The 15,179-nt window shown below is 42.2% G+C and overlaps 1 protein-coding gene across 7 annotated transcripts in view; it reads right to left on the reverse strand.

The window, feature by feature from the left end:
• Positions 1-222: 222 nt before the first annotated feature.
• Positions 223-15,179, reverse strand: part of LOC143766402 (uncharacterized) — a 30,284-nt gene continuing 15,327 nt past the window's right edge. For 5 of the 7 annotated variants that reach the window (XM_077254064.1, XM_077254063.1, XM_077254061.1 and 2 more), the window contains exons 6-7: positions 13,065-13,155; positions 985-2,554 (exon numbers count right to left, since the gene is read on the reverse strand). In XM_077254064.1, the coding sequence (XP_077110179.1) occupies positions 1,221-2,554; positions 13,065-13,155 (1,425 nt within the window). In that variant the 3' untranslated portion in view covers positions 985-1,220. Of the gene's footprint in view, positions 2,555-13,064; positions 13,156-15,179 lie in introns of all 7 variants that reach the window. The other 2 variants (XM_077254062.1, XM_077254067.1) reach the window with 1 other exon arrangement.

A 15,179-nucleotide genomic window follows, 5' to 3' on the forward strand; every position in this document is an offset into this window, starting at 1 on the left:
AACTGCGAAACAAGCAGATCCCAATGCAAGTCCATAACTGGGGATTGTCTTTACAGGTGTAAGTCAAACTTTTAGTTCTAAATATCCTATTATGGGAAACCATGGAATATAAAGCGAGAAAAGTAATGCAGCCGGATATTACAGTAATATAATGTGAACTCAACTTATATGCCGTGCTAAAATATAAACTGAGACATTCTATATAGTGGGAGAGAGGAACATAAAACTATTTAGCTATATTTAATTATATACTTCAAGAAATAAGTAATAATCTGCAAACTGTCTCTCATCAAGGAAGACTAGATTCATTTATAAAGTTCATATGATTCCTTTCCAGTCTAGGTGCATCGTCATCAAGTTCTTGATCTATTGAGCTTTTTCTGCAACGTGCTGGAACTCTCTTTGGCAAAGGTGGAGTAGGTGGCCAGACAGAAATATGGATTCTGGGAATGTCCAGGGCATCACAGAATGGTCTCATGTCACTTGGATCTTTGAAAGTATACAGCTGGAATGGGCACCACCAGAAGTACATCAGGACATTTTCTTAGAGGGCATCAAGTAGTGGTTTCAGCACCCTTCCTTTAGCAAGTGTCTTTTACGATAGATCTGTGAGCAATTGTATGCATTTTTCATTTGAATCAACATGGGTCATGTTTGCCTAGTGTACAGAGCGCCCTGTTAATTTCCAGCTTCTTATCAATAGGATCAACAAAGATATTATTGAATAATGTCTACAGTGTTGGCATAATCATTTGTGTATTGATGTTTTCAGGTATACCCCTTAGCTGGATGTTATTGGGATTTTCTTGGTCATCAACCACATTAAGCACAATATTTACTTGCTCGCTGTGAAGATACAGTGTTTGTTTAAGAGCATTATGATGGCCCACACCTTGTATGACATCATCCTTTAATCTCTGTAACTTGTCAGTAAGCTGTGACAAGGAATGCGAGTCCCGACACCGCTGGAACAGAGTCGTAATGGAACGCAAGAACAAGTGTTTTTATTTTAACGAGGCCAATCATGAGGATTGACAAAGGGTTGTTCTAGTAGTGGATTATCCCTTTAAGAAAATACAATTTTTGGTTAAAACATTTACAACATTCAGAACATGAAAAAGGCTTTGCCTGTGTGTGACCTTTTTTGAATTCTTTGGTGACTAATATGTAGATGATTTCTTAAAAAAACATTTCTCACATTCTGAACAATAAAAACACTTCTACACTGTGTGGGTTCTCTCATGCCTATCAAGGTCTGCTTTTCGGTTAAAACATTTCTCACATTCTGAACATGAAAAAGGCTTCTCCCCTGTGTGAGTTCTCTGGTGCAGAATAAGATGGCATTTCTGGGTAAAACGTTTCCCACATTCTGAACAGCAAAAAGGCTTCTCCCCTGTGTGAGTCCTCTGGTGTATAACAACATTTAATTTTCGTTTAAAACATTTCCCACATTCTGAACATGAAAAAGGCTTCTCCCCTGTGTGCATTCTCATGTGTATAGCACATTCTGATTTCTGCTTAAAGCATTTGCCACATTCTGAACATGAAAAAGGCTTCTCCCCTGTGTGAGTTATTTGGTGAATAACAAGACCCCGTTTATTGTTAAAACATTTCCCACATTCTGAACAGCAAAAAGGCTTCTCCCCTGTGTGAGTCCTCTGGTGTATAACAACATTTAATTTCCGTTTAAAACATTTCCCACATTCTGAACATGAAAAAGGCTTCTCCCCTGTGTGAATTCTCATGTGTATAACACATTCTGATTTCTGCTTAAAACATTTGCCACATTCTGAACATGAAAAAGGCTTCTCCCCTGTGTGAGTTCTCCAGTGCCTATCAAGATGTTCTTTCCTTTTAAAACATTTCCCACATTCTGAACATGAAAAAGGTTTCTCCTCTGTGTGAGTTCTCTGGTGGCTATCAAGATGCGCTTTACTGTTAAAACATTTCCCACATTCTAAACATAAAAAAGGCTTCTCCCCTGTGTGAGTTCTTTGATGTCTAACAAGAATCCATTTCTGGTTAAAACATTTCCCACATTCTGAACATGAAAAAGGCTTTTCCCCTGTGTGAGTTTTTTGATGTGTAAAAAGAGCTGATTTATCTCGAAAACATTTCAAACATTCTGAACATGAAAAAGACTTCTCCTCTGTGTGAGTTCTTTGGTGGCTATCAAGATGCGCTTTCTGGTTAAAATATTTCCCACACTTGGAACAAGAAAAGCTGTTCTTCGCTGTGTGAATTTTTTCATGTTTAAGAAAAGACTTTTCGAGGGGAAAACTATTTCCGTATTTTGAACGTGAAAATGGCTTCTTTGCTTTAGAAGCAATGCATTTTTTAATGCTTCTTTTATTACTTTGATTTTCCTTAGTAGTCGGTAATGAATCAGAAGACAGGACCTGTTTCAAAGGATCAGATGACAGATCTTTGTTGTGAAGGGATGATGGTATATCTGGAGTAATGGAATCCACTTCAGTAGTATCCTGTGGTATCTCCTCATCTGATTTAAAAATTGAAGATTTCAGCTGTACCTCTGATTTCCTGGTACAGACATCTGCCAAAAATAAAACCAATATTTAGTTTTGATTAAAATATCCTTAAATTTTATATCTTTGAACATTTCTAGTCACACTATCAGTAAAAATAGCAAATTACGTAATAATCTTAAATTATTCACCAAGACAATGATAGACTGAGAACTAATAGAAAACTTCATAGGATGAACCAGTGGATCGTGGTGTTCAACTTTTTGTCCTTTCTGCCTCCCAAATATACTAAATAAAAAGCCACCGAACAATTATCTGTCCTGTCCTGATCTGGCTGTACATCACTACAACGAAACTCTTAGAAGCACCCTTCACCAAGTAGCTCCCCTTACCCTCAGAACCTTCAAACACAGAGTAAAAAAAGCCCTTGCTGACATCACAAACCCGATTTCTCCAGCGATGCTCTAGGTGTGCTGAACGTTTATGGAGGAAAAGTCGCATACCAGAAGACTTCATCCACTTCCAATTTTTGTTAAGATCCTATAATTCTGCCCTTCACCTCGCCAAACAGACCTACTACATCACCCTGATCTCCTCACTATCCAAAAACCCCAAGAAACTTTTTAACACCTTTCACTCCCTCCTCAGGCCAAAAGCACAAGCCCCTATCACAGACATTTGTGCTGATGACCTGGCCTCCCACTATATAGACAAAATAGATAATATCCATCAGGAAATCCGCTCCCAGCCAACAAGTGAAGTGACTCCCATCCCTCCCTGCATTAACCCTGGCACACTCTCCATATTTGATCCTATCACAGAAGAAGTAGTCTCCAAGCTCCTCTCTTCTTCTCGGCCGACTGCATACACTACTGACCCCATTCCCTCACATCACCTCCAGTCTCTCTCTCCAGTCATCACAACTCACCTAACTACAATCTTGAATCTCTCCCTCTCCTCTGGCATTTTCCCCTCCTCCTTCAAACACTATCATTACTCCATTACTAACCCCTTTCTGACATATGAAGTACTATCCCGTCGAGGTGGGGTGGGCACGTATGACCACCGACGGGATAGTACGTCATGCCCTTTAATGCAACACAAGTCGCGGTGATTGCATTAAAATTCTGGTGCCATCTTACCTTACGGAGGATGGCCTCGGCATCCTAAGGTATGGCGCCGCCCCACCGGCCTCCAGATCGCTGTGATTGGCTGTTCAATTCTGACAATCAGATTGGCTGAAACAGTGAGGTCCCAGTCGAGGATCAAGTACCAATGTACTCGATCCCAGGGCCAGTGCCTGGCAACGCCAGGCATCAGCCAAAACCCCCCGGATTGGCGCGATCGACGATCACATCGATCGCGCCAATCGCAGGGCACAGTGGCGGTGATACCGCACTGTGCCCTGCCTGTAACTTCCTGCCTGTAACTTCCTGCCCTGCCTGTAACTTCATCAATCCTACCCTGGAGCCTGCAGCTGATTGGCGCGATCGATGTGATCATCGATCACACCAATCACAGGGCACAGCAGCGGTGTGACCGCGCCGTGTACCTGATGGTGACCTGCCTATGATCGGAGCTGTGAGCTCCGTTCATAGGCTGGTGCCTAGCAACACTGGCATCACCAGGGCCTCCTCTAATTGGTGGGATCGATGTGATCATTCGATCCCACCAATGACAGGCCACAGCAGCGGTATGACCGCTCTGTGACCTGTCTCACCTCTCCCTGACCTGTCTGACTGCAGGAATCCTCACACTTGTTGAGGATTCCTGCAGAGCGGTCACGCTGAAAGATCCCCTCCTGTGCTGAGACTTGTGGTGCCACAATAGCCTGTGACACCACAATTCTTCCTAAAGAAAAAAGACAGAAGAAAGAAGAGAGACTACACTGTGTTCCAAATTATTATGCAAATTGGATTTAAGTGTCATAAAGATTTAATCGTTTTGTTTTTCAAATAAACTCTTGGATGGTATTGTATCTCAGGGCTCAATGGATCACTGAAATCAATCTTAAATACATGTGATAATTAGTTTTCCAGTTGATTCTAATTAAAGGAAAACTACTTAAAAATGATGTTCCACATTATTAAGCAGGCCACAGGTTTCAAGCAATATAGGAAATAAAAAGGATCTCTCTGCTGCTGAACAGTGTTAAATAGTGCAATGCCTTGGACAAGGTTTGAAAACATTAGATATTTCACAAAAACTTAGGAGTGATCATCATACTATGAAGAGATTTATGACTGAAACAGAGTTCATGCAGATAATGGCATATTGAGGAAGGTTTCTGCCAGATAAATTCATTGAATTAAGAGAGCAGCTGCCAAAATACCATTACAAAGCAGCAAAAAGTTATTTGAAGTTGCTGGTGCCTCTGGAGTCCCTCAAACCTCAAGGTGTAGGATCCTTCAAAGGCTTGCAGTGGTGCATAAACCTACTATTCGGCCACTCCTAAACAGTGTTCACAAGCAGAAATGGTTGCAGTGGGCCCAGACATACATGAAGACAATTTTTCAAGCAGTCTTGTTTACTGATGAGTGTCGAGCAACCCCGGATGGTCCAGATGGATGGAGTAGTGGATGGCCACCATGTCCCAACAAGGCTGCGACGTCAGCAAGGAGGTTGAGGAGTCATGTTTTGGTCCAGAGCAGCTGGTAGGGCCCTTTAAGGTTCATGAACGTGTGAAAATGACCTCTGCAAAGTGTATAGAGTTTCTGGCTGACAACTTTCTTCCATGGTATAAAAAGCAGAAATGTGCCTTCAGGAGCAGAAGCATCTTCATGCATGACAATGCACTATCTCATGCTGTCATGCTGCAAAGAATACATCTGAGTCATTGGCTGCTATGGGCATAAAAGGAGATAAACTCATGGTGTGGCCACCATCTTCCCCTGACCTCAACCCTATTATCATCAAGCAAAATATCTATGAGGGTGGGAGGCAGCTCACATCAAAACAGCAGCTCTGGGAGGCTATTCTGACTTCATGCAAAGAAATACAAGCAGAAACTCTCCAAAAACTCACAAGTTCAATGTATGCAAGAATTGTTAGGCTGATATCAAAGACGGGTTCCTATGTTAACATGTAACTTGGCCTGTTAGGATGTTTTGGAGTTAAATAGCTTTTTTGTTCTGTGAATGTGACCTCCTAATGCTGCAAATTCTTCAAATGAGCTTTTTCAGTTCTTTAAAACATATCAAATGTTTAGAAATCCTACTGTGCATAATAATTTGGAACAGTGCATTTTGAGATTTTATTCATTTGAGAGATTAAACTGTTATCATTGGGAGGTTTCTTCAATAAAATCCAATGTATACGCTAACGAGTGATGACTTTTATTAGACTGACTGTCATTTGCACCAACCATTTAGGACAATCAGAGAAAAATGTTATTTGCATAATAATTTGGAACATAGTGTACAAACGTAAGTGCTCATCCCCGATCCCGGCCCGATCTCTCTTCACCCCCCCATCCCCCCCTTCCCTTTCCCCCTCCACCCCCACTTTGCGCCGCGTCTGTCCGTGCCCAAATTTAGCAGCCGCCGAGCGTTTATTGGTGATGCAGTTCACCGATCAACACTCCTGTTCGCTTTTCTTTTTCACCCCCCTTAGCGCCGCCGAGTGTTGATTGGTGACGCAGTTCCCCGATCAACACTAGTGCTCACTTTTATTTTCCACATCCCCGTGTGCACCCAGCTGTCTAAACCCGTGCCTTTCGTTTCTTTTTTTTTTTCCACATCCCCGTGCGCACCCAGCCACCGCGTCTAAACCCGTGCCGTTCATTGCTTTTTTTTTCCACATCCCCGTCCACGCACCCAGACGCCGTGTCTAAACCTTTCGTTTCTTTTTTTTTCCACATCCCCGTGCATGCACTTAGCCGCTGTGTCTAAAGACGTGCCTTTCGTTTCTTTTTTCCACAACCCCGTGCACGCACCAAGCCGCCGCGTCTAAACCCGTGCCTTTCATTTCGCTTTTTCTTTTTCCACATCCCCGTACGCACCCAGCCGCTGCGTCTAATCTCGTGCCTTTCATTTTTTTTTCCACATCCCCATGCGCTCACCCAGCTGCCGCCTCTAAACCCGTGCCTTTTGTGTTTTTATTCCCTCCACATCCCCGTGCGCATACCCTGCTGCCGCGTCTAAACCCGTGCCTTTTGTTTCTTTTTTTTACCTCCACATCCCCGTGCGCACACCCAGCAGCTGCCAGACTTTGATAAGTGATGTGGTTCACTTATCAGGGCTCTCGTGCCTGACGTTTTTTTTTGACATCCCCGTTCACACACCCAGCAGCCGCCGAACTTTGATAAGGGACACGGTGTATTTATCAGAGCTCTCGTGCCTGCCGGCTTTTTTCAGATCCCCGTTCACACACCCAGCAGCCGCCAAACTTTGATAAATGGCACGGTTCACTTATCAGAGCTAGGGCATGCTGTTTTAGACTTTTCCTTTCACAGGTATTTTTTTTCTCCTTATTTGCTTTTTTTTTTCCTTTAGCCTTTTCCTTTTCAGAATAGAATTTGCACCAAACACTATCCCCCTCACACATACACAGTTACCAATAAAGTACACCCAAGCACCATACTAAAAAAAAAAAATGTCCCGCTCGCCCTAGCAGCGCTATTCAGCGGAGGAGGCATATTCTTTCCTTGCCTCCAACACTGATAGTGAGGGAGAGGATCCCACATTACTTTACTCTTCAGATTCTTCATCCACTTCCTCCTCCTCTTCCTCCTTTTTATTTTCACGCCGGGCGTCATAAACTTTAGTGAAGCACTTGAGTGTGCAAAATTCTCACCACACACCTAGATAAGCTCCTTAGGGGGTCTAGTTTCCTAAATGGGGTCACTTGTGGGGGGTTTCCACTGTTTAGGCACATCAGGGGCTCGCCAAACGCGACATGGCGTCCGATCTCAATTCCAGCCAATTTTAGTTTGAAAATGTCAAAGGAAGCTCCTTTCCTTCTGAGCGCTGCCATGCGCCCAAACAGTGGTTCCCCCCACATATGGGGTATAAGCGTACTCAGGACAAATTGGACAACAACTTTTGGGGTCCAATTTCTCCTGTTACCCTTGAGAAAATAAAAAATTGGGGACAAACCAACATGTTTGTGGAACAAATAGGATTTTTTATTTTCACGCCCAGGCGTTATAAATTTCTGTGAAGCACTTAGGGGTGCAAAGTGCTCAACACACACCTAAATAAGTTCCTTAGGGGTCTAGTTTCCAAAATAGGCTCACTTGTGAGGGGTTTCTACTGTTTAGGCACATCAGGGGCTCGTCAAACGTGACATGGCGTCCGATCTCAATTCAAGCCAATTTTAGCTTGAAAAGGTCAAACGGCGCTCCTTTCCTTCTGAGCCATGCTGTGCGCCCAAAAAGCGGTTCCCTCCACATGTGGGGATCAGCGTACTCAGGACAAATTGGACAACAACTCTTGAGGTCCATTTTCTCTTTTTACCCTTTGGAAAATAAAAAAATTATTGCTGAAAGATCATTTTTGTGACTAAAAAGTTAAATGTTCATTTTTTCCTTCCATGTTGCTTCTGCTACTGTGAAACACCTGAAGGGTTAATAAACTTATTGAATGTGGTTTTGAGCACCTTGAGTGGTGCAGTTTTCAGAATGGTGTCACTTTTGGGTATTTTCTGCCATATAGACCCTTCAAAGAGACTTCAAATGTGAGGTGGTCCCTAAAAAAAATGGTTTTGTAAATTTTGTTGTAAAAATTAGAAATTGCTGGTCAAATTTTAACCCTTATAACTTCCTAGCAAAAAAAAAAAAATTGTTTCCAAAATTGTGCTGATCTAAAGTAGACATGTGGGAAATGTTATGTATTAACTATTTTGTGTCACATACCTCTCTGGTTTAACAGAATAAAAATTCAAAATTTGAAAATTGTGAAATTTTCAAAATTTTTGTCAAATTTCCGTTTTTTTTCACAAATAAACGCAAGTTATATCGAAGAAATTTTACCACTATCATGAAGTACAATATGTCATGAGAAAACAATCTCAGAATCGCCAAGATCTGTTGAAGCGTTTCAGAGTTATAACCTCATAAAGAGACAGTGGTCAGAATTGTAAAAATTGGCCCGGTCATTAACGTGCAAACCACCCTTGGGGGTAAAGGAGTTAAAGAAACCCGCCATCGACCCATCCTGTACAAACAACTACAGAACAATCCCCAATCTCCCCTTCATCTCTAAACTCGTGGAGCACCTGATCTACTCCAGCCTTACTGGTTACTTCCCCACTCATTCCCTCCTAGACACTTCACAATCTGATTTCCGCCCCTACATTCGACAGAAACTGCACTCATCAAAGTGACCAATGACCTTCTGACAGCAAAATGTAATGGTGACAACTCTCTGCTCATTCTTCTCGACCTTTCTGCGGCTTTCGACACTGTTGACCACCCTCTCCTACTCTCTATAGGTTCCAGTCACTAGGCATTAAGGACACTGCTCTCTCCTGTTCTCTTCCTATCTTTCTGAATGCTCCTTCAGTGTTCTGTTTGCTGGCTCCACTTCATCTCCTTTTCCTCTCAGTGTTGCGATACCTCAGGGCTCAGTCCTTGGCCCTCTTCTCTTCTCCCTCTACATGTCCCCAATTGGACAGACCATCAGCAGATTTGGCTTTCGGTACCACCTTTATGTTGATGACACAACTATACACGTCATCCCCTGACCTTACCCTGCTGTACTACAATAATGCCAGTGACTGTCCGCAGTCTCCAACATCATGTCCACTCTCTATCTGAAACTCAACCTTTCCAAAACTGAACTTCTACTCCCTACCTCTAACCTCCCAAAATCTGACATTTCCCTCTCCGTGGGTGGCACCATAATAACGCCCCGGCAGCAGGCGCACTGTCTGAGTGTTATGTTTGACACCAATCTCTCCTTCACCTCCCATATACAATCCCTATGGCTATCTCTAGAATCTGCCCTTTTCTCGCCATGGAAACAACAAAAACCCTCACTGTTGCCCTGATCCACTCCCGCCTGGACTACTGTAACGCTCTATTAATTGTCCCCCCCCCCCCCTTACTCGACTTTTCCCTCTCCAGTCCATCCTTCCCATCCTTAATGCAGCAGCCAGTGTCATCCACCTGGCTAATCGTTACTCGGACGTGTCTGCTCTTTGCCAGTCGTTACACTGGCTGCCCATTCATTATAGGATCCAATTCAAAGTACTTGTTCTCACCCACAAAGCTCTCCACGGTGCAGCACTCCCTTACATCTCCTCCCTCATTTCTGTCTGTCGACCTAGCCGATCGCTGTGCTCTGTAAACGACTTTCCACTAACCTCTGCACCTCCTACTCCCGACTCCAAAACTTCTCCTGCATTGTGCCAAATCCTCTGGAATGCTCTACCCTAAGAAATTAGGACCATTCACAATTTGCATAGTTTTAGGCGCTCTCTCAAATCACTTTTGTTCAGAGCGGCCTATCACGTTCCTTAATCAAAGTCATTTTATGTGTAAGTGTGCGTGTGTAGCCCATTCACGATCTCCACCTATCCCCCACCCCCTGAAGATGGCTGGACCATCATAGTAAATACATCATTGTAAATACACAACTGTACTTTGTATCTCCCCCACCTCATTGTAGATTGTAAGCTCTCATAAGCAGGGTTGTTTTATTTTGCTTTAATCATTATATTATTGTTAACGTTGTTACTTATGACTGTTGTGTTTGAAACTGTTTAACTGTAAAGCGCTGCGGAATATGTTGGCACTATATAAAGATTATTATTATTATATGTAGGTAAAAATATTATGAATAAAAATTCCTACTTATCTCATAAAAAATAAGTCACCACTCAGGTCCTTCCCTGTCAGTGGAAAAACAGAGGTTTCCACAATAGTAGTGGCTAAAAGGCTTTTGAAAAGCAACATGGCTTCCATAAACCAATCCAGCAATATCCGCTCTCCCAAAGTTAAATCCCCCCGACTCCCTTGCTTCTGAGTCTTTCAATGTTCCCAAACCTGTTGTGAATTAGACTTTTTGGCTCCCTCTTGTGGTCACTAGTGATATGACACTTTGATATTCCTTCCCTAGCTTGGTACCCACCTGGCCTCGTTAGTCCAGGGGTGTCGCTATTTGAACTTCCTGGACTTTCAGTCTGGTGCCTGGCATCGTTGTAATCAGATCCTTCTGTTTGCTCCATTCTGCTGGTCCTGGTTCTTTGCAAAATTAAGCTAAGTCCTGCTTTCTTGTTTTTGGTTATTTACTGTGCTCTTATTTTTGTCCAGCTTGTACTAAATGTGATTCCTGATACTGCTGGAAGCTCTAGGGGGCGGATGTTCTCCCCCCGTGCCATTAGACGGTTCGGGGGTTCTTGAATATTCCGCGTGGAGTTTTTGTGAGGGTTTTTGCTGACCATATAAGTCATCTTCCTATATTCTGCTATTAGTTAGTGGGCCTCTCTTTGCTAAAACCTAGTTCATTTCTTGCGTTTGTCTTTTCTTCTTACCTCACCGTTATTATTTGTTGGGGGCTTGTATCCAACTTTTTGGGGTATTTCCTCTGGAGGCAAGAAAGGTCTTTCTTTTCCCTGCTAGGGTTAGTTAGTTCTCCGGCTGGCGCGAAACGTCTAGAATCAACGTAGGTACGTTCCCCGGCTACTGCTATTTGTGTGCTAGGTTCAGGTATATGGTCAGCCCAGTTACCACTGCCCTATGAGCTGGGTTTTATGTTTGCAGACTTCGCTATTGTCTCTGAGACCCCCTGCCATTGGGGTCATAACACAAACCACATTTAGCATGCATGTGTTATAGTGAGAAGAACCCACTTAATTTACGGTGTGTGCTATCTCCTGGAGCACAATCTGGGCATTATGTGTCAGGTAATAAAGCTGCAAATATGCAATTTTCACTCTCCAACATCCACTGTGTGATAATATCCGGAAAATGTCTGTTAAATCAAAATATTCCCTACTTCTAAAGATTAATTCATTCGGAGTTACAATTTCCAAAATAGAGTCAATTTATGGGGATTTCTAATGCTCCAAAAGAGTTTTCTGCCCTTTTGTCACATTAGGTCTTCTGTGTTTCAGTGTTTCACATCTCTTCTTGGATCTGTCTTCAGGAGCAGCCTTATTCATTCTGCAGGCAACACTGTAATGGAGTAGACATCGAAACCAGAAGATTCAAGAGAATTTTGAAAATAATTTGTAAGGTCCACTTGTTTCCTATTATCCTTTGTGAAGAATTCCAAAGTTATCACCACATAAAGTGACACACGTTAGATTGGAAAAATGGACCCTGATTAAGACAAAAAACTGAGTGCTGGAAATGGTCAAATAAGATTATTTTGGACACTTACTACTGTAGTCAAAAACTGTCGAGTATAGACAACAACACATCTACTGACATGATCAAACGCAACAGTCTTCATCAACAAAAAATGAGTAACTAGTGGTAAAACCCCTTGGGGCAATTTGAGTATGTGGCTAAGTGTCTCTTAATCTAAACTATCGTAAGGGCCAATATTTTCTGTCAGAGGAATTTCAAGAGGAAATCTCAGGCATTTGGCAGAAGAAATTGAGACTTGTTTTCAAAACTACCAGACTCATAGAAGAGAGGCATACCAATCCAAACTTTCAGACAGAATGAACCTGTAAAAAAGATTTTTTTTTAAATTTAACAACAAAATATGTTTGAAGGGAGAAAGCCAACTCAAAACCGGAGTTGCACCCATTTATGGTTGAATACTGGAGTTACTGACCAGAAGAGTAGAGAAAGTATTAGCGCCCCCCATTTCAGGAGAGATTGTGAAGTAATCTGAATTCTTTAGGATTGAAAACATAATGTAATTTATGACGCAGAGTGATTCCATGAAACCAGGGCTAGAGCCATGCCAACACATCTCCTGCAGGCATGAATAAATGTATATTACAGCCATTAGTCACGCACAGCTTAGAGATATATCATGGCACAGGTGTAATGTTTTTTATCTAGTTTGTCACAATCCTGTTTGAAGTTAGTCAGTTTTAAATGGAAATGAAAAGTCAGGATAAAGGGAAACTCTGCTGTTATTGTACAGAAACTCACACTTGACATTCAATGTTGTCAATCATAAAAGTGAAGTTTGTCCAGAAAGTCTGGACCTGGTCTTGTAGGGAACATATGAGCACATTAAGCAGCACAGAAGGGAGAGAAGGTAGATTCATCAAATAAGATATCAGGGTTCTAAGAAGCCAACAGCATCATTACCCTCCGCTTTCTCTTAGAGATCCATCACAATGTTTTTCTTCAAGTGATTTTCTAACTTGTCAGCACATTGTATGTACGCTGTCATTTGGCTTTGTAGTTTTTAACAGATATACGCAGGTAATGGTCAGCATCACCTAATCCTAGAGGGTAGGTTGATCCTCCAGGTTGTAAGCTCTATAGAAAAGGGCTTTCAATGCCCAAAGTCATTTGTGCAGCTTGGGGTGAAGGATACTGTTGTGGTCTAGAGGCAAAATGGTGATCACATGATTGTGACACGACCGGAATAGACAATCGATAAAGCAGCCACAGCCGGTGACTAGGAAAAATCAGTGACTTCTCTGCAGTTAGTGGTTACTACTCACCTGGGTAGTCATATGTAGGAATTTCCTTCTTACACCACTCATCACCCCTCACATATGTCTCTGTAGTATTAATATGGGTCAGATCTTCACCCTGAAACAGATATTGTAAAAGTCACAGACAGATGGAAAAGTCACATCTATGATCAGCTCTAATCCTGTCATCTTCACTGTTCACATTACACAAGTATAAAACATATACAGTGCCTTATGAAAGTATTCGGCCCCCTGGAACTTTTCAACCTTTTCCCACATATCATGCTTCAAACATAAGGATACCAAATGTAAATTTTTGGTGAAGAATCAACAATAAGTGGAACACAATTGTGAAGTTGAATGAAATTTATTGGTTATTTTAAATTTTTGTGGAAATTCAAAAACTGAAAAAGTGGGGCGTGCAATATTATTCAGCCTCTTTACTTTTAGTGCAGCAAACTCACTCCAGAAGTTCAATGTGGATCTCTGAATGATCCAATATTGTCCTAGATGCCTAATGATGATAAATATAATCCATCTGTGTGTAATCAAGTCTCCGTATAAATGCACCTGCTCTGTGATAGTCTCAAGGTTCTGTTTGAAGCACAGAGAGCATCATGAAGACCAAGGAACATAACAGGCAGGACTGTGATACTGTTGTGGAGAATTTTAAAGCTGGATTTGGATACAAAATGATTTCCAAAACTTTAGACATCCCTAGGAGCACTGTGGAAGCGATCATATTGAAATGGAAGGCGTATCATACCACTGCAAATCTACCAAGACCCGGCCGTCCCTCTAAACTTTCATTTTAAACAAGGAGAAGACTGATCAGAGATGCAACCAAGATGCCCATGATCACTCTGGAAGAACAGAGATCTACAGCTGAGGTGGGACAGTCTGTCCAACAATCAGTCCTACACTGCACAAATCTGGCCTTTATGGAAGGGTGGCAAGAAGCCATTTCTGAAAGTGTCATTTAAAGTTTACACAACAAAGAAGAAAAAACGACCAGGTCAATAAGCACAGGGATCACCACATACAATAATTAAACAAAACACAGCTTTATTAAAAAAAACAACGATACAAGTAGCAAACCACATATACTTTTAAAAACATTTAAAAAGGCACAAACATGCCATGTACAGAAGCCCACAATAGGGCTAGTAGCCCGCACTGAACTCTTAGGACATGAACATGTGGAATAACTATATAAATGTGACCAGCCCCTGTATGAGCAGCATATCCTTATGGTATGGACAACACATTTGAAAAACCATATACAAATGAACAACCAAATAACACAGGCCCTATATGTTAATGACGCTGTACACCATAATACGTATGCCCATTAGGTCTGTGAAAAAGATGGATAAAGTATAACATGCAAAAGTCTCATGCACTATGTACGTAGATATATAGATAGGGTCTGACCATCAGGCTGCATAATAACATCAACCAAACGGAAAATAAAAGGAAAGACCACCCAAAAATACCTTATATCAAACTAAAGTGCATGGGCCCTGGGAACAACATAAGCCCAGTATTCCATGGAAAGCATGGCCACTGGGGAATCAATATCCTTATAGTTACCACTCTGAAATAATCCTAATATGTAAAGCCGCTAGGCAGAGTCCAAGTACGGGCTACACAAAAGCCCAACGCGTGTCGCCACTAGAGCGGTGGCTTCATCAGGGGTGATGTGTGAACGCCGGGTATGCTACTTAAATAATGAACAATATTAGTATACCTGAATCAGCTGTGTTACTAAGACATCTCGCTGCATGGAGCTACTGGCGGTGGCCATTACAGCTAGTCCCTCAGTCAAGAGCGCATGCTCCGGCGTCCTATGGGCGTCACCGTAGTGACGCACCGTTACTAGGACAACCACATGTTCTGTGGACGGCGCGTGCATAAAGAGCGCTGAAGGGTTCCCAGGGCGCGTGCGCACAATGTCTCCTGTATTGCGGAGGCTGTGCGTGTAGAAACCTAGGTTCCAGTGTCCTGTTTCGTGATAGCACACATTTATACAGCTCAAATGATGACAATAGAGTAGTGGTCAATCTAAGCAAATAAAGCACACATGATGATCTTATAAATGGTACAATATCACAGGCTATAGTATAGTGGAATGGCCCTACC

Source organism: Ranitomeya variabilis, chromosome 4 (genome assembly GCF_051348905.1).
Source record: "Ranitomeya variabilis isolate aRanVar5 chromosome 4, aRanVar5.hap1, whole genome shotgun sequence".
In the NCBI taxonomy this organism is placed as follows: Eukaryota; Metazoa; Chordata; class Amphibia; order Anura; family Dendrobatidae; genus Ranitomeya; species Ranitomeya variabilis.